The sequence below is a fragment of the Sinocyclocheilus anshuiensis genome, unplaced genomic scaffold, assembly GCF_001515605.1.
Source record: "Sinocyclocheilus anshuiensis isolate Anshui unplaced genomic scaffold, SAMN03320099.WGS_v1.1 scaffold366, whole genome shotgun sequence".
Lineage (NCBI taxonomy): Eukaryota > Metazoa > Chordata > Actinopteri > Cypriniformes > Cyprinidae > Sinocyclocheilus > Sinocyclocheilus anshuiensis.
In genome coordinates, this window is record NW_015547673.1 from 680029 (window position 1) to 700407 (window position 20379).

General features: G+C 37.8%; 2 protein-coding genes across 2 annotated transcripts in view; both read right to left on the bottom strand.

The window, feature by feature from the left end:
• rab11fip1a (RAB11 family interacting protein 1 (class I) a) overlaps positions 1-4156 on the bottom strand; it is a 27572-nt gene extending 23416 nt beyond the window's left edge. Inside the window, exon 1 of the mRNA XM_016505250.1 lies at positions 3066-4156. Coding sequence (XP_016360736.1) covers positions 3066-3409 — 344 coding nt within the window. The 5' untranslated portion in view covers positions 3410-4156. The remainder of the gene's footprint in view (positions 1-3065) is intronic.
• A 1441-nt stretch (positions 4157-5597) lies between these two features.
• The window catches only part of adgra2 (adhesion G protein-coupled receptor A2), a 74480-nt gene continuing 59698 nt past the window's right edge, over positions 5598-20379 (bottom strand). The window contains exons 4-19 of the mRNA XM_016505243.1: positions 20223-20294; positions 19802-19873; positions 19019-19182; positions 17141-17354; positions 16596-16760; positions 16304-16502; positions 14681-14830; positions 14438-14599; positions 13943-14143; positions 13363-13552; positions 12932-13140; positions 11760-11887; positions 11350-11473; positions 10755-10903; positions 9100-9189; positions 5598-8374 (exon numbers count right to left, since the gene is read on the bottom strand). Of these exons, the coding sequence (XP_016360729.1) occupies positions 6934-8374; positions 9100-9189; positions 10755-10903; positions 11350-11473; positions 11760-11887; positions 12932-13140; positions 13363-13552; positions 13943-14143; positions 14438-14599; positions 14681-14830; positions 16304-16502; positions 16596-16760; positions 17141-17354; positions 19019-19182; positions 19802-19873; positions 20223-20294 (3730 nt within the window). The 3' untranslated portion in view covers positions 5598-6933. The remainder of the gene's footprint in view (positions 8375-9099; positions 9190-10754; positions 10904-11349; positions 11474-11759; positions 11888-12931; positions 13141-13362; positions 13553-13942; positions 14144-14437; positions 14600-14680; positions 14831-16303; positions 16503-16595; positions 16761-17140; positions 17355-19018; positions 19183-19801; positions 19874-20222; positions 20295-20379) is intronic.

A 20379-nucleotide genomic window follows, 5' to 3' on the forward strand; every position in this document is an offset into this window, starting at 1 on the left:
CACACACACACACACACACACACACACACACACACACACACACACACACACACACACACACACACACACACACTATTCTTACAGGTGGTGGAAAGTAAACACTAATGTACATAGTTACACACCATCAGCCCAACCTTGGGTCTCACTCATACCTGTCAGTTAGTGACAAGTAAAGTTTTGTTATACTGGGCTGGGATGGGTGGAGAGGAATGTAAAAACGTCATTATTTGTAATACAGTTAGACTGGTTGTGTGAGATTGTGCTGGACCATTTTACTCTATTAGTCCCATTTACTTGCTTGGAATGATAAACTATGATTTGTCAGAGGAACACATCCGAGGAAAAAAACAAGAAAAATGAAAGGATCAGCTGATGAAGCTGCAACCAGTTACTCCTTATATTAATAATTGTTCTGCAGCTGTTATAAGTAAAACTATAATGACTTAAAAGGGCTCATGGGACACATATTCTTATCTCAGCCTAATTATTATACTATGAATTGTCCTGGCTTAAAAAAAAAAAAAAAACACAGTCTGAGAGTGAAAAAGCTTTTCTGTTAAAAGTAATTCTACATAAAGTTAAGCTCACTCTCATAATTGTTATAGTAATAAAAACAACAATAATATTTATAATAAAACATTTTTGTATTGAACTTTTTCTGGTCTTCTCATGGGGACTTTACAAAGCATACAAATGCAAAACAAGTAAACCAAACATGGTCATGGTCACGTCATGTGTGTGATCCACTAATCCAAACAGAATGAGTACGAATGGAAAAATAACAAGTCCAAACAAGCAGACGCTGATGGAGCAATGAATCAAACGGGCCTGACAATCTGCAGCACCAATGCCACACAACAAGGACAAACAGCAGGACCTCGAACACCGAAGGCCACAGCTGCCAAACCGCAAAATGCCCCTATGACCAAACCCAAAGCAACAACACAGCCTTTGCACTTCCCTATCTCTCTGTCAAAGGCCAGAACAGGAAGTCGACTGGACAAATCAGCAAGCTGCCCTAATATGCAAATAAAGTGAAACTCACACACCTTCTGTTTTTGAATATAAGCAACCCTCATTTCCAAAGAGCTAAAGAAAAATGAAGCTAAGCAACTCCTAAATTGAAACTATAACCAAAATAATAATAATAAAAAATGTATAAATTTTGTGTTCTGTTTCCTACTAAAATCTGTGCCTATTTATACATGTCCCATGGAAATAGTTCTTGTCATTTATGGTTAAGAATAACATAACTATACTCAGGGTTGGGGACAATTCATTTTTTTAAATAAATTAATAAAAAACAAATATCTTTTGTAAAATGTATATGAAGGAGATCTGGGTCATATTTGCAACACCCTAGCAACCACACAGCAACACTACGAACACCTTAACAACCTCATCATGGCAGCTCAAAACCTAAAATCATATGTGAGACTTTAATAGGTTTTACTACACTAAAGCACCCCAAGAAAGTCCTCATGACAGCTCTGATCAGGCTAGACAGATGCCTCCGAAGCAGTTCAGTAGACCTGTGGAGTTTGTTCTAGGCAGAAAATCAAAGGACACGATAAAACACATTATAAATATGAAAGGACAGCACTGGGAATAATGCAACTGCATTACCGAAACAAAGTATACATTCAGCTGCTGTAGCTGTATCGATGGACGATGAAGTTGATTATGTTCAGACAAATTCACTGCTATTTCAACATAAATATTTGATAAAAGTATATTCAAATCACAGAAGAAAACAGTCTGACAATGTGTGTATATATATATATATATATATTTATACATATATTCCCCCATGCCACCGATTCTTTAAACATGGGACAAAACATTTCATGACTATCCCTGTCATTAATTTATTTAGCAAAATAAATCTTAGCAAAATTGTCATTATTTCATCACAACAACTATGTCACAGATTCTAAACTAATAGTTGGTGTTTAGAAAATTTCTTTATAAGGTCCAGAAAAACAATATTATTATTTGTTAATTCAATACAAATATGTTTGAAACCATCCTGTTGTGTTACATTTGTGTTACAAATTCAATGATTTGTAAATATTTACAATCCATATTTGGCCATATTCTTTATGACCCTAATCATGTTGACTCCTACTGAGTGGGAAAAACACTTTTGTAAAAAAAACAAATAAATAAATAATTTGATAAAAGTATATTCAAATCACAGAAGAAAACAGTCTGACAATGTGTGAAAAGAACACAAAGTCCATGAAATATTTTATATATATATATATATATATATATATATATAATATTATTAATAATATATGTGTGTGTGTGTATATATATATATATATATATATATATATATATATATATACATATATTCCCCCATGCCACCGATTCTTTAAACATGGGACAAAACATTTCATGACTATCCCTGTCATTAATTTATTTAGCAAAATAAATCTTAGCAAAATTGTCATTATTTCATCACAACAACTATGTCACAGATTCTAAACTAATAGTTGGTGTTTAGAAAATTTCTTTATAAGGTCCAGAAAAACAATATTATTATTTGTTAATTCAATACAAATATGTTTGAAACCATCCTGTTGTGTTACATTTGTGTTACAAATTCAATGATTTGTAAATATTTACAATCCATATTTGGCCATATTCTTTATGACCCTAATCATGTTGACTCCTACTGAGTGGGAAAAACACTTTTGTAAAAAAAACAAATAAATAAATAAAAGAGACTGCACCCAAACATAACTCCACCTCCTCCCCCCTCCAGTCAGTTTTACTAAACACTATCAGTGATCACTCGTTTTATGAAGTGAATAATTATTATTGAATAATGTTCATAGGAACACCCAGGAGGCGAAGTTGCTTGCCTAACATTGTTTTACAAGGGCGGCGTACTGAAACCTGTCCATGCAAAAGAGACCAAAACAAACTATGATTAGCTGTTTGGTAGCATATCACTTTAAACTTTTAAAATCTTTAACTCATAATGGAATAGTTTCGACACAACTCGAACACCCACACCACAAAAGTATTTCCCCATAGAACACAATGACACTCACTCAGACTTTTTGCGTGATCTGTTGGCGTGGAGGTCCAGTAAGTTGATGACAGCCTGTCCCAAAAACTTGTCCAGCCCCACCAGGGCTCGGTGCATGGCGATGATGTAGAGCGTGCACCGCTCCGCGTCCCCCTGATGGATCAGCGGCAGATCGAAGGTCGCCTCCTCCTTCCATTCGGGCGAGATGCATTTCTCCGCGACGGAGGTGGAAAACTTGTCTTTGGCCACCTGCATGATGGCATAGGCGTCGTTCGTGCCATTCTTGCCCTTGATCCGCAGGTTTCGTGCTTTAAGCACCGTTACCTGAACGCTGGTGGGATACCACTGCTGGTCACCCAAAGACATCCTCAGTTAAACTCCAGGTTAACCGGGACGAAAAGTTGTGCTTCGTTCGCTGGAGCCCGCTTGATGTTTGCCGTGTCGCTCTGGCTCCCGAGTGTAACTGTTTGGGAGCTCTCGTAGGCCCCGCCCCTCATGCGTGACGTACACTGTGTACCCAGCGCTCAGGTGATGCAGGTATCACTTCATCCTTGCATTAAACTATTTAAAGAAGAGCTTTTGATAGTAGGCTAAGCACACGTATAACCCTGTGATAACTTCTTTTTAAATCCCAGATTACATTCGCGCAGCTTTTAACCTTTGGTCATAATTTAACCCCGAATTAAGCTGCTAAAGGTGTACAGTAAACAACGTGGTTGCTAAAATGTTTCAGCGAGATGTTGCATCAGACAACCAATCAGAAACTGACTCGATTAAATATCCGTGCATTTGTAGTAGCCTAACAGAAACCTTCACGCCTGAGATCAGTTTACCTTTATGTAGATTTTAAAAACTGTTCTCAGAATATCTTTGTTGAAGAATTTCCTCATTAGCGTTTCCTCAGTTTACTTCCTCAGACTTTATTAACGGTAGACCAAGCGAATCACTGTAGAGCTCAGATAAAGGCTATTCAGCAGAACAAAAACAGAAAACGTCAGTATGAGTAGTTGTTTTCAAGCCGATTAGTCATCTTTCAGACTGACTCGGTCTCCTGCTATCTGTAAATCACTGTAATCGTTTATTTGGCAATAAACCGCCTCCACTACGCTACCGAGGTCAGTCAGTGTTGTCAGTAGCTTAGTAGCGTGATGCTCATTCCTTCTCAGTGTTTGTCCCGCCCACTCTCTAGAGTACCGCACTCTGATAGGATTATGCACGTGTCAATAATGCAAGGCTCACTTTTGATTGGCTTCATTCTTTATTTACATATTACATAGAAACAGAAGTTACGTGCCTAATGCGAAACGTGGGCTGGGATTTTTCTCTTTAAATCACATATGATACATTCTAGGAAACATAAAAATACGAGAGAAGTCATTTTGATTTTATGGCATTTTTCCAAACCTTTATTTTGCATCAGGTCATAGATAAGGCACACTCTTAACATCTATAGGAAATATATTACTGGAATCGATACAAAAATGCTGCTATCATTTTCATATTGAAGTGAGTGACAAAAATATAAATATTAATGCTAATATTGAAATCTCCCTTTTAAACTTCGAGATGACAATCGAAACATTATTTAGGATAACACTGAAATTATTCTGACCCTCAGAAGCTCTAGGCCAACCCAGAGGCAAAGAAAATTGTTCATGCAAATATCACAATGTCACCTGAAACCATTATGCACAAACAAGCCATTTAAAATTTGTATCTTTTTTTAAAGAAAAAAAAAAACAAAGTATTACATACACATGGCAAACTTTGAGCAGGCCACAAATTCCATGTATTATTTGACTACATTCTTTGTTGTTGTCGTTTCAAATGACACTTTGCCCCAAAAACTACTGAAATCATATACAACCAAAATGAAATAGAATATATGTAGTCTGTAATGACGTGATGGTGATTATAAGCCTTCATAATCAATAGTTTAACTTGCATTAATCACAAAATTATCACACTGGTCATCATGACGTTAAATGCTTTTTGATTTGGGAAAAGGGAGGACTGGTTCTTTAGCAATGTGTGGTCTTTGAATGTTTAACAATTTTGAGGGAGATTTCTGGCTACACAATATCAAATAAGCTCATACTTACAGTGAGCTTTCTTTGGCATACAAATATCCCTGAACACACTTTAAAATCATTTTATTTTAATCAAAGTGTAGCTAAAGCTAAAGACAGGCAACGCTTGTGACTTCGTCATGATGTGATCTAAAAATAATGGCACTTCAGTCAGTATCTGATAGCTTGTGGGCCTTGGAAAAAAAACAGTCAGTGCAAAGATCTGAATTCCCCTTTGTCGGGCGGTTGGGATTGTCCATTCTTTGCTTTCGTGAGAAAAAGACACTTGGACACTTGAAAAACAAAAGACCTATTGAAAATAATTATTTGTTATCACAAATTCCTTGTTCCTCAGCATAAGCTTATGAAGGAGTACTAACTATTCCAGGTAGATTAGTAGTTCTTCTTGCTAAACATGTGTGGGATGAACAGTGCTTGATAGTAAACAAAACCTGCTCTATGTATGGTAATAATCTGCGGGGGGGGGGAAGCATGGGAGGTCTAGCTTTGATTGTTGGTGTGCTTTTAGACTAAAAACAGAGAGTTTATAAAACTGATTAGGCCAATCCTCTGTAAAACACTGATATCATAAAATTGCATAATGACAATTACATCAATATTAATACTGATATGTATAATATAAATGTGTTATTATTTATAAGAATATGCCAAATGCTCTCTTCACAACCTGAACCAAGTGCTAAAAAAAGCATGTTACACAAGGTACTACAACAGAACATGTACTGTATGGACAAACACTTGCCCTTCATTATCAAATCCCTTAGTAACTCTGGAGTGACATCTGAAGCAGCTGTCACTTTGTTGATATCATTTGTCCATCAACAGCATTCATTATCAGTGCATTTGATCAATGGCAGAAATGGCCCAATAGAGGGCACTGTTAAGCAACATTTTCCAAATAGTTCCTATTCACTAAAAACTGAATGCAATAGTTCACTTTCTGCTTAACAACATCAGAAGAACAAGAACGACATTCCCAGCACCAGTTAAGCATTGGATGGAAATGTTGGGGATGGATAGATCAATGGCAAGTCTTTGTTTTCTATATTTGTGTGGGACTGATGTCAAAAGCTGCTTATTAGTGCCAGAGAATTGAATTAACACTGTAATGGTCAAACAATACATACATAACACTATATACATTCTTATAGACATGTAAATGAAATAGCGTGAATAAAAACATGAACACACAAGAGACAAGGACATAAAGGGACTGAACAAGAAAACTTAGGTAACAAGCGAACAGGTTCTCCATCCTGATCGATATGCATATTCAGAAACAGATCAACACAGCTAAACATCTGAACTTTAGGTTCAGATCCCTTGGCATATTCAATATTAAAAGATTCATTATGTTCAAACAGTTTGTTAGATTAAGTGGTATTACAGGCAAACAAAAGCAATCAAGATGATTTTGCATATTTTGTCAAACCAACTCTTCCAATGTCTTTTTAGAGGAGTCAGGTTTTGCATACACACCCTTTCTTTTTCTTCATATAAAACAGCCTCACACAGCTTCTCCTTATTAGCATGCTTAGCATTAGCTCTTAGCATGTTGGACGGTTCAAAGACCACAGAACACCTTCAAAGCTTACAAGCTGAAGTTTGTTTAGCCGGTCTCCCAGCCTATCCAAGCTGATGTTTAGCTTGGCTGAAAAGTGTCCAAAACCATCCTAGGCTGGTTTAAACTAGTCTTTTCAGCTAGGTTGTGGAGAAAGAAATCCATGCTTTGGCTTCTAGCATACAAGTTACACAATCAAGAAACCTTCAAAGTCTTTCAACTCTACCTGCAGCTCATTATTATACAGTTGTCTCGCTCTTCCATACCCTGCTCTTCATACCAACCGAACCCTGTGATTGGTCAGTTCCGCTAGTGTCCAATTCCACCACGGATCCCTTTAGTGTTCCATTAGGTGCTGAAACTGTCGTCAACAAGGCCGTCACAGTGACATTTGATGTCACATTTAGAGGGAACGAGCTCCGCTTTGACTCTCTCTCAGCCGTGGCGGCCAGTTTAAGATTGTCTTTGCTAACGCTGCGACATTGAGCAATTTGTTGCGTGGTGGACCTACTTGCCACCGAAGGCAACAGGGGAAAAGGTTTTTTACTTCCGCTGCTACCTCCATCGCTACCTTCCGAAGGGCTTGTCGCTAGTCCCTCCCCTCTGTGCCGCCCATTGGTCAGAAGGCCATTCTGACCCTCTGAATGGCTATTCCGTAGACTTCCATTCTCGCTGGAAGCGTGTTTGTGTAGATGGTGGATGTTTGATTGCTCTGTCCCAGAAGGTCCCAAAGCGCCCATGCTACCTCCTCCACCTGCCCTGAGAGCTTTGAGGCGGTAATGCCCTCTCCCGTCCCCCCGGTGATGGTACTGGGTGTTGCCACCCCTGGTTCTACTACAAGCCTTCCTCCTTTGAGGCTGCTGGACAGGCAGTAGACAGGGCAACAGATTGTTGGCTGGCTTGTTGTTCTCCGTGCTTGTACTTGTGTTGGTATTAGTTCCCGTTGGTGCTCGGGTGGCGTTATTCACGTTGTCTTGTGTCACTTGAAGGAGGTTGGTGAGTTTGCAAGGCCCGGCGGCAATGCTCGTCGTTCCACTTTGAGTAGATGATGACCTGGCAGAAGAAGAGTAATTGTTGGTGTCCGTCGGTGGGTGGCATCCTACAAAAAGTTGGGAGCCCCTTTCCGAGGCACTCTGGACACCTACGGTTGCAGTGCAGGGGTGGGAATAAGCTGGCATGGACTGGGAGCGACGGTAACCCGGGCAACAACTTAGCCACGCTGCCTGGACATCCAAACGCTTGAAACAGTGATGGAGCACCACGAAGATCCCTAATCCGGTTGCCGTTCCTCCATACAGGCAGCTAAAGAGTTTCCGCTCTCTATCCACCTGCCAAACGGCCATTGCGCCGCAGCACCACAGCCCCACAAACACGAACTGCGTTGCCACCAGCGCTAAACACTGGACCTTCAATGAGTACTGGTCCTCCACTGTCATCCCAGCATGCACAGGGCCCACCACAGAGTCTGTCGAGAGCAGGCTGGTGCTGCCGCTGATTGCCGGTTGGCTCTCAGGCAAGGTTGAGGGGACGGAGGCGGAGCAAGGAGGATCTTTGGACTCCTGGATGTTTCGGCGCCTCAGGCAGAAAGCAGTGCACAGGAAGTAGATCCAGGTCACAAGAATGATCAATCCAGCTGGAATGTAGAAAGCTCCGAAACTGGGTTGCCATATCAACCAGCAGCTGGCGAAAGGTCAAGAGCAGTGAAAAAGGTCAGAGAGGGCAAAGGCGTAATTAGTCAAATAACAGAAACACAAAGCAGGCTCTGTATGAAACAGACACTTTTTAAAGAGCCTGTAAAGGAGCGGCCTACCATGTGTAATAAATCTGCAGCAAGTATCAGACAGTTAGAGAAAGAACAGAAGCTAATAAAAAGCTCTAAGTATGACCTCAGACAATTTCATTTTATATTAAGTGTCGCTAGTCTATCTGTAAGTATGTGACAAAAGCACCATAAAATTCCTAACAAAAATATAATTGTTAAGGCCTAATTATGATTTGCAGTATTGTCTCATAAATTACATAAACACTTAAATTAAATCTATTTAGGGGGGGGATTTGGGTTAATCTTTTCAACATGTTTCTCATAAAATGCCTGTTTTGCTTATCATTCTTTATGTTTCAGCAAGTCAGAATGCATCTCAGCATATGTACTGTAATAGCAATTATTTATTATATACTGTATAAAGGATATATAAATATGAATAGTTATATATAGGATATAGATATATAAGGATATATAACATGAATAGCAAACTAATGACAGGTACACTTGTGGAATATTTTTGACCTATATATCAAGAATCAGCGTTTTAATGTTAACATTATGCAGGTTGTTGATAATAGAAACATTTAAAGCTAGACATGAGCAAACTAGTTTTCCTAATGTTCTAAAACACAGTACTCACTAAGGAATGTTGTCTCCATAGTTACTGATGTTTACAGCTGCAGTGATACCACATATGATGAGTGGGACACCGCTGGCTATCAAATAAAACCTGTTGAGGGAAACAGAGATAGAGGACAGAAGACTGTTAGTGGTCATTTTGCAAGAGCTAACCATGTTAACATAATTAATCATATAAAAAAGCTAAGTATTGCATAGATAGAAATAAAGGCTAGCCTATCCTTTTACTGTTGTGTTGTCAAGATGGATACAAAAAAAAATATATATATATATATATATATATATACAAGAAATTGCTCAAAAATGTAAATGGTTCTAATGCTACTCTCTGTAATATTTCCTACAGATGTTCCCTTTTAGCCTTTGCCCTTCGCCTGGTGTAAAAAAGTTTGTGTGGTCTATACATTAGGCAGTTCTGTCACTGTCTGTCAATAAAGAGCAGAGTCTGGGCTCCAGACAGTGTAGGAGGGGAAACATAGCAGGATTTATCCCAGGAGGCAGGCGTGGGATCTGGCCAGACCTCCCCAGGGGATGTGGAGAGCACGGAGGTCTAGGGTAAAAACAGAGAACACAGACTAGAGGGAATGAATATATTTGCATGCATGTCTCTGAGACATGTGAAAGTTAGCCTTAACTAGTCCTATCCTTCGTGTGATTTACAACTTCTCTGTCCACTTTTATATTTTTCCATTCCCCCCATTTGCTCTCTTTTTTTCCTCTGTCTGACTCTCCATAACAGCAGATGGAATCAGCTTTAATCTGGACAATGGTGGTCTTTGATTAGTTTTTTTTTTTACATCATGGTGGTCCATTCAGTTGCTCTCAAAAGCCCATTTTGCTCCTGTACACGCCTATCAATAGTTTCTACTCAGGAAGTGCTAATTCAATGACATCTGCCCATAAAAATGTCAATGTTTCATGACCGATTTGAAATATGACAATCACTCTGAATACTGAGTTCTGATGGAACCCATACGCTTCCTTTGATGACGATAAGAAACTTTTAATGTTGTCATCAAATGTAATGTTCACGCTGTTACAACTTATAGACTTTCAAACTGTATAGTTTCTTAAGAATGAAATCTGAATGTAAAAGAGCTATCTGCATGACCTGTCTGTCATAAAACGCATGTATTCACATGCAGGGACAAGGGATTATGTTGTATGACGAAACCAGTTTCAAGATCCCATCCCCCAGTGAATCATATCCACCTTCCTCAATGCCTCAAAGAACTTTTTAACCATTTATTAGTGCTATGCTAAGCTAGTATCCTAAACTGTTACCTTGCTAATCGAAGTATAAGTGAAACTTCTGCCTGCAGTGGTTTTTATTAAAAGTAGCTAATCCAGCCTAGAATTATCTCATAGGTGTTTGGACAAAAACACTGACATTTCTCATTTGGACGGCAATAAAAAGGCCTTTAAATGATAAAATTACCTCATGTCCCTATGTAAAACAAATACAGTCCAAACAGGCCTATCGATTGGATTACAAAGAATGTTTGTTCTGTGAGGGTTTTATGGGCACTGGGGCCTAAATATAGAGAAAAAAACAGGTATCTGATAGTTTGAGTGTGCATGTGAAAGATACATTTACAAAAACAAGCCGTTATTAACCATCTAACGCTTCCAGCCCTCCATGATGACTTCACTGACCTGAGCATGGGCCGCTGGGTTGGTTGTACAGCAGTTTCTCCTTCTAGTTGCTGTGGAGTCCTTAATAAGGCTTCTTTATAGATGACTCTGGCGCTAACACCGATCCATAACAAAGTGGACAGAGAAGAATAGTGAAGAACAATCCCCACCTGACACAAACATATACATACATGAGTAAAACAAGTAACACAAGCAGAGTAACAATACATTAGCACATAAAAAAATATATAATCCTTGTAGTAAAATATAATTCTTGTAGAAGTAATCTGTAGTCATTTTATTTTTTTCAGTACAATGCCAAATAAAAGCTAATACTTTAGTTTTTGGATTGTTTTCTTTATTATATACACACTTACTTTTTTCTTTACTGTTTTGTATTTCTACTTTATTTTTGCATTGCAAAAATTCTGGAAATCACTGACACAATCTCCACAATATCTCCTTCATCTCTAATTTATCCGTTTTATTTGTGTATTAAAAGTGTTCACTCGTTTTTTTCACTCTTTGTTTGCTTGTAAAGCAACCTTGAAAAGCTGTAAGAAAGGCGCTTAATAAAACAAAACATTATTATGATGTAAGAGAAATGGAGACTTACTGCCTGGCATACGATTGGGTAGCCGGTCAGAGTGATGCCTCCAGCAAATATAGCAGATGTCATTGCGATGTGGAAACTAGTGTTCAGGAGTGTGTGCCAACTCTTCCTTGTGACTCTGATAGAGCTGATGGCAAAAAAAAGAAACTGTTGAGAAATTTCATTGTTTGGCCAAAAGTATGTTGACATCCACTTCTAGTTCTAATTTAACAAGTTTGGCTATTCCAGTAATAACAAATCATGCAATGACATTATAGAATTGTGTTACCTTGTAGCAACAGTTTGCAGGACCGTTTTCTTTTAGTTTTTGAGTTTTTGGGTGTATTGACATAATTTTGGCCATGTAGTGTATGTTTTCGGTCTTAGAATTGTTACATATACTGTATGTATGGCATTTTATGTGAGACAAATACCTGTGATGCAGTATATAGGTGATGATGATGGTGAAGAGACAGAGAAGCAGCACTGCAGTACAGGTGTAGATCACTGGATGGAGCACTTCCACTGGAATCGAAGGTGAACTCGGGAAATCTGGCATCTCCTGAAACATTGACAGGGAAAATGGAGAGAATCTTTTAAAACATTCATACATATGACTTCGTAGCCGAGCTATAACTCTAGGACACCTAAAAAAAGAATAGGTGTAAGAAATGCCACTTTTTTCGGTCTGATGCCATCTTCTAGGCCAATACTGCTGAGATTGATAGTAACAAATGGAATGAAACATTTAACTAAACTGAACATTTTTGTGAGGAGAAATGGATAAATATAGCCATTTCTTCTCATAAAAAAGGTTCTGAGAAATTGCTCTGATGTCAGTACTGGGTTCTTCAGTGCCAAGAAGTTTCAACAAATGGCCAATGGCCATCTATTACCAAATTACCTCAATAACAAAAACAGTGTAGGACCTAGATGAACATTAAAATCCTTTGATGCATGTCATGATGAAGAAATGTTGCATCAAATATCAGTTTGTAATGGAAAACCTGTCCTCCTCAAGTAAAGGACTGACTATACAGTATTTCTCTACTAAGTGTAGGCATATATTATTAGCTTTGATAAAAACAACCACAACCGGGCTATTAATCAAGCTGACATACTATGTATCAGTGGCTCTGTTCCAAAACCCATTGAGCTGCCCCAATGTTTGCTTCCTACATTTCAAGGCATCATCATAACAGTCATAAAACCTCATACTTAACTTGACATAACAGGCAACCCAACATGTCACTCATTAAGTGATTTGAGCAGAAGACTGGACTCATGATTGAACCCAATGATGTTTGGTGTTAGCATATAGCTAAGCTGGTGATATGTGAAAATATATGGTACACACAAAGACTGGATAACAATTCATTTTTAAATTGATTTAAAAAAAAATTATACTTTACAATTCTGAATTAAATATAACATAAAAAATCTGAAATATGCAATTGACATTTCTCTTGCATTGTTTTTTCACAGAGCTCAGCGCAATGCATTTTGGGATCATCCATGAAGTATGTTTAGATATCTTAGGAGGCAGCAAAATTACAATGCCATATAGTAGAACAAAGGACATATCAGTATTTTATAAAGGGGTCACCTGAAGTACAGCGTAATTGCTCAGCACAGAGCAGCGCAGTGTAGAGGTGGACGCATCACTATGGGCCAGCTGACAGCCATCTAGACTCCAGCTCCCATGATGCTCCAGTGCCTGCAAGCTCCAGTGGGCAGCAACAGGTTCATTTCCAGCTGATGTGTGTCGTAGTGACACAATAATGTGATCAGACTGATTCCACATGCTACATCCATCTGACAGATAAGAAGAGAGAGAAAACAAGAATGTTTCCATCTGTGCTCTGGTCAAAATTATTTAATTATTAAATGAATGGATTTACTATCCTGAATTGAATATTTTATGAGTCTTCTCCCAAAGTGCCTGCACTACATCAGTATACAACCAGCTACTCTAGCACTGTTAAAATATTATGAACGTTTTCAATCCCTTGAATGTTTGAGCTGAAAGCAACCCACCTAGGCCAACGTAGATAACTGGAGTGTTGACACCACGTCTGCGGGCAAGGTCCAAATGTCCTGTAAAATTGCTGGTAAATGGGAAGAATCTTCCATTGCGGAATGCCACAAACTGCAGCTTACAGTCAGGAGGAGCATTCGGTGGAAAAAGAGATGCAGGGAGAGACACTGAAGCAAGAGCCACTGCGTTCTAGAGAGCGAGAAAAACACAAGACAAAGTAAGGGCCAACCAAAAATGTTTATTAAAGCAAAAACCGGTAGGTTTCAGTGATTATACCATGGCTAAAAGGCGTGTTTTTACATGTCTAAAATACCAGTAGTAGCAATATGATAGATACCAATGATTATGACAATAAACAATTTTTTCTGCAACACAAAATCAAGTGCGAAAAGAATGTAATGATTTTGGGCCCTAAACTGCATGCTAATTGCAATTGGATAAAAATTGCAATCAGTTGATATATATATATATATATATATATATATATATATACACACATATTTACTGCAGGCATATTAGATATATGTACAAAATGACATTTACACACAAGTGTACACTTGCACACAAACCATGACAAACCTTGAGATGGAAAGCGTTCAACGAGGTGTTGTGTGTTCCTGTGGTGCAGCGAAATCGCAGTTGCTGCTCAAGGGAAGATTCAATCCCATCATGCCCCTGGCTCCCTCCTGCCCCCTCTCGTCTCTGATAGACCGTGCAGCTCATGCCAGTAAAATGAGCAGGACGAATCATGTGAGCCTCCATCACAATGTTACGTGAACTCTAAGAAAGAGAGGAAATTTGCTGATTTGGTGTTCAAGTTTCATTTCTTATTATTATCAATGTTGAAAACAGTTGTGCTGCTTCATATTTTTGTGGAAACCATGATACATATTTTATCAGAATTCTTTGGTGAATAGAAAGTTGAGAAGAACAGCGTTTATTTGAAATAGAAATCTTTTTGTCAATGTAAATGCCATTACTGACACTTTTTTTTATCAATTTAATGCAACCTACCTGAATAAAAGTATGATATATATGTGCAATAATGTGAAGCTGCCATGATTAAAAGCGTACTTTGGAGAAGTCCTGTGCGTGAGAATGTAGCTGAGGCCAGGCGAGATTCTCAAGTGTGTAGACGATTGAACTGCAGGCTCTCTCCTCTCTCTGGGCTCGAACCAGAATCTGATCATCTGCCTGCATCAGGTTACTGCCCATTTCAACCAGGACTTCGGACAGCTGGGATGAAGGAGTGCATGTTTATGTAAGGATGCAAATGCACTGCAATATATGCACTGTTGAATACTATGTTCTACCAACCTCACGCAGTTCTGTCACATAATCCATGAATTTGTGCATCATCTGAGCCACATAAAGAACATCCACCGTGTCTGTGAAACCGGTGGCTTCCAGAGTGTGTGATCGCACCTGGTGTGCCAGAGTCACAGCGTTGGAGGCGTTGATGGGCATCTGAGTGAGAAGGACAGAATTAACAATGAATATAAAATGAACAAAAACATATTAGAATGATTTCTGAAGGATCATGTGACAATGAAAACTGAAGTAATGATGCTGAAAATTCAGATTTGCATCACAGAAATAAATGACATTTTCAAATATATTCAAATAGAATACAGTTATTTTAAATTGTAAAAATATTTCACAATATTACTGTTCTCACTGTATTTTTGATCAAATAAATGCAGCCTTAATAAGCATAAAAGACTTCTTTCAAAACCATAAAAAATCTTATTTTTATTGTGGAATATTCAGCAGAAATTAAACTGATAATATATTTTCTCCCTTTTCTTGTTTCACCGAGGAACAGATAGAATGTATCAGTGTCTTGCCAACTGGCCCTTGTGGAAGAAGAAGAAAAAAAAATAAGTGTGCTTAACAGTATTGAATGTACACTGTAATTGAATGCACGATATTGAAAAACTGTACTTGCAGATATTACAATATTCATTAAATAAAAGGCCACTTAAGTGTACAACAGTATGTTTCTTAACATACTTTTAAAAGTGCATTTTGTAATAATGCCAAATTAAAAAAATACATGCATTTTAAATCATTATGTTTTAATGATTTAAAATGTGCATTAAAGTACACTTATTTTGATGTGTTGCCTAAGATACTAAAGGACATGTAAAGTACTTTATTAATATTTTAAGTGTAGTGTGTTGTTTGATTTAAAACCAATATATTATAAATGTACTAAATTGCAATTTCATTATTTTAAATGTGTAATTACAAATACATTTAAATACATAACTTACACGTTTCAATAGAAATTATATTAAAGTATTTTTTAAAGTATTTTAGTTTACAAAAATGCTTGTCAGTACATTTGGCAGTACACTTGAACTATATTTCAAAAACATGAATAATTATTCATTACACAGTCCTTAAGTGGGTCAAAAAACACTCTTAAGCCCAATTGCATTCAATATAAATTTAAACTATAAACAATTTTTATTTAATTGCAATGCACATTCAGCATTAACATTACACTTAGTTCATGCTTAAGTACATTCTTGTAAAGTATATCATTTCCGTAATATGTACTCATTTGAAAAGAATGCAAGAGTGTACTTCTTTTTTCACAAGGGGGAGCTTTAAAGGTCCCCTGAAATGCTTAGAAACACGCAGCGTTACTCTATGTGTTGACGTCATTTTAACTGAAACAGGAAGACAGGGTGGGACATATCAATTGAGCCATTTTAGCGGAAGTGATGAACTGCAAGCTTTGAATGCTTATATCTTCTAAATGCGAATTTTGTCACTGTTTTGGAGCACACTGCCTTATAGATAACCTTAAGACTAACATGTTGATACTAACACCCAAAAAACTTTAATATTGATTTCATGGTGCTTTAAAGGCCTTACATATTAGTAGGAAAAAAAATGTTTTAAAAAACAAGACCCTAGACTGTCACTAACCAGTATGAAGGTATGCAGGACCCGTGTGATGTCATTAGTATAGAGGCACTGAGAGTAGTCTCCCTCCTCCCAGTGTCCAGAGCGGTCACAGTTACGTGAAGCCTTCTTCTGCTCCACGCCGCCCCCTATAGCTAAGGAGGGGTAGCGCAGCTGCAGACAGTACTGGTAAGAGGTGATGCCAGCCAGAGTTCTAGGCCACCTGAAGCCAAAGAGGGGAACATATGACATATTGCCAGGCTTTTCTAGATAAGCATTATTAAGCCACAGGAAAGCTGTAGGACAAATCACTTACCTGAACTCCCCTCGGTTGTTAGTCACTCTCTGCTCCGGGCAGAAGGAGGCGCTGTTCTCCAGTACCACTATCTCCACACTGCGTGAGGCGTTCCCACGGCCCGTGGACACCACACACTCCCACTCACCACTCGCCTCAACGTGCACATTTGACAGGATCAGCTCACTAAAAAAATGAACATAATGGTATACCAGTAATAATATACTGTCAAAGAGCGATGTTTCTGACTTATGAACTATAATGTTAACCTGTTCTTTAAAGGGGTCATATGATGCGATTTCAAGTTTTCCTTTCTCTTTGGAGTGTTACAAGCTGATTGTGCATAGATAAGATCCCTGAAGTTGCAAAAACTAAAAATAATGATCTTTAAAAAAGCATCATATGACCCCTTTAACAGCACGATCGCAAATCAAACAGTTCCTTCTCTGAGCGTCTCTCAGAAGCCAAACAGCTGTAGCCTAATAGTCAGCTAAGATACATACACATTTTCTACTGCTTGATATGTCTATTTAAATGTTTTAAATGTTAGTCTCTGTGTGTGTTACCTGGTGATGAAGGTGCAGTCATGTTGTAAACTCTCTTCCAGATGAACCCCATTGGCAGGGTCAGTGGTGACAGGCTGACCGTTGTGTCGCCAGTGAAGAGCAGTGACTTTGTCCACCAATGAAGCAGTGCAATGGAAAGGCAGCCTGTCCCCCTTAAACACGACCTGCCGCAGTGAGGGCAACAGAGACAGCGTGTGCAGCTCCAGCGGACCCTCTGAGGAGCAAAATCATTTAAAAGATAAACATTGGATTCACAGAAGAAAAAAAATCTTACTGACTACAAAAACAAAGATTTATTGTAGATTCCTGTCCTTAAACCAAATCTTAACCCGATGCATTATTACTGTTTTTACTGTATTTCAGATCAAATGAATGCAGCCTTGGTGAGTATGAGACTTTTTTAACACCAACCTTTAGAACGACAGTGTACATCATAGATTATTTGAAGTATCTGTATTACAATCTAATAATATGCCCATGTAATCATCTGTGAAGTGCAGATATAGATGTATTGCTTGTGGACTCTCACATGGTCTCCTGCTATTCTGATTACTGCTATCCTATGTAAAGAGATCAGGCCTTCAGTTTTCTATGGATCAGAAATTATTTATGTGCTTTCATCTGTTTTCATCTTTAATCCTAATAGACTGCACTGTTAGACATCTCCTCTGTTAATAACTGAAGCGAATTCATCGTATTACTTGTCGTACACAAATAGCAGGAAGTGTAAGAAAGCGCTTTGTGGGATTTGTTGCTGTGTAATCATTCAAAATCATCTTTGCTTGTGAAACAGCCTGGGTGAATCAGTCCCTTGTCGAGGCCTGAGGACATGTATTCACAACTGCAAACCCACAGAGGGATCTTTCCTAGTCGGTCACAGCTATGTGCTTCTGGCCAACATAAATATGTTTAAGGGCAGCAGAGGAAGAGATGGTGAAATGAGCTGATATCAAAACAGTAACAGGAGCTCCGGTTTGAGGCCCAAGACTCAGAAAAATGCAGTACATGTCTAACAAAAAGATGAGATGAGATTTAACAGAAAGTCCCTGAGAAATATAATCAGACCCCTGTGGCAAAAGTCAGAGAAATAGGGATTTTTTTAAGCATACATACTTGATCTTAGCTGGCTAAGACACAAAGATTGAGCAACACTGCAATTCAGCCAAAATAGCAAAACTGATCAGAGACTAAGAAGGTGCTGTCACTGATCAATTATGCAGATTTCAATACTAGATATTTCTGTTTCTGGAAGTTGCCACAAGGGCTACATCATACTAAGGGTTTGAGTCAAAAGTGCATTAAAACCCTTTTAATAATAATAATAATAATAATAATAATAATAATAATAATAATAATAATAATAATAATAATAATAATAATAATAATAATAATAATAATAATAATAATAATAATAATAATAATAATAATAATAATAATAATAATAATAATAATAATAATAATGTAAAAATAATAATAATTATTATTATTATTAAAAATAAAAAGAATAAACAACGAAGAAATAATTGTAATATTAAAATAATGTAAATATATTTAATAATAAGAAAAATAATAATAATGTATTTTAAATGTTCTGTCCAAAAAAAATGGTTTAGCTTTTTTTTTTATTTATTGCTTACTTGCTTTGCTTTGCTTTGCTTTGCTTTGCTTGCTTGCTTGCTATAAAACTACCCTGAGAAATATTCACTGGAACAAAAAATGTGACAACTAGCCCCAGTCCCCTGTATGTACATTAAAATATATATGGAGCATATGTTTATTTATAAGTAAATATGCTGCTGTAAATTTCATTCAGATGTGCATATTGTATGTACATAACTGAACATGATTTTGTATAAGATTGATATTAATTTTGCTCACCACAGCTGAGGTCACTCTCTCTCAGGAGACACAGGGGTTTGTTCTGAAGTCTTCTGGGATACGCACAGAGTGTTTCGTCCCCAAGCCGAGCAGAACTGCTGCGGAAAAAGCCTGGCACCCAGCGCAGACCGCAGTCACATGACAGGAACTCAGAATGAAAGTTCCTAATGAGCACACAAATGGAGGTAAGAATTAGATAAACCTTGTTCTTCAGAAGAAGACTGTCCATTTATTTGTGTATTAAAAGACATTTAGTATCTCCTAAATCTGAACAGAAATTAATTAAGAAATGGACAGTTTTGGTTTCATGACATCACTACTGTTAATAAACGGCTGTGGTTCCCTACAGCATTTCATGTTTTTGATCTGTTGTGACATTACAAACAAATCACGTGACATCTTATTTATTTAATACAAAGGCATTTACACATTTTAAGTGTGACTTCAGGGTTGAACTATTTTTTAGGTCTACTTTATGTCATGCTAAAGTGTTAATTATGACACTAATGGTTACGGGAACAGGGTGAGATCAGATATATTCATCCCAGCTGCATTATGGGATTATCCTGTCATACCTGATAAAGAACTAGGCTTCATTTAATAGCAAACCACTTCTAGGGAATATAGTTGTGAAATATAGAAAGAGATGCACAATCTTAGCTTTGTGCTATATAAAATTATCAAACAAAATCACTGACAATTGGAATGCTAGAAATCCCAGCAATATATCTTTCTGTACAAAAAATGAGCATGTGCACCATGAGAGCAATGACTTTAACTCACACCAGCTTTAGAGAGTGTAACTCCAAAAACAAATGCGGGTCCAGAGAGGAAAAGATGTTTCCAGAGATGTTTCTATTGTATAAGAACACAAAACATCTCACAATAATTAAATATGACAAGAACATTATAAAATGCACCATTTGCAATAGATACTGCGTATATCAACATCTTAAAAGCTGAAACTATCAAATATATGTTATCCTGCAGGGCCGTCCTTAGGGGGGTGCAACTGGTGCGGCCGCACCGGGCCCTGCGCTTGAGGGGGCCTCTGCCACGAACGGACCGAGGGGTGCCCCTCTCCCTACCCCGCGTCAGCTAAGGACGGCCCTGTTATCCTGTGCAGCACAGAAACACTTGAGCGATAGTGTTCTTCTGTGTTTTTGTATTCCAATAAATATTTGTTTCAGAAATAATGACTTACAATTTCGTGAGGTTGGTAAGTCCCTGGAACACTTCTGAAGTCAAGCAGCCAATTCGGTTACTGGATAGGTCACTGTACAGATTACAGTAAATCAGATGCACTGTTATTTTGTGTTCCAGTTCTAGCAGGCATAGATCTGTGCTTCAGAAAACTTCAG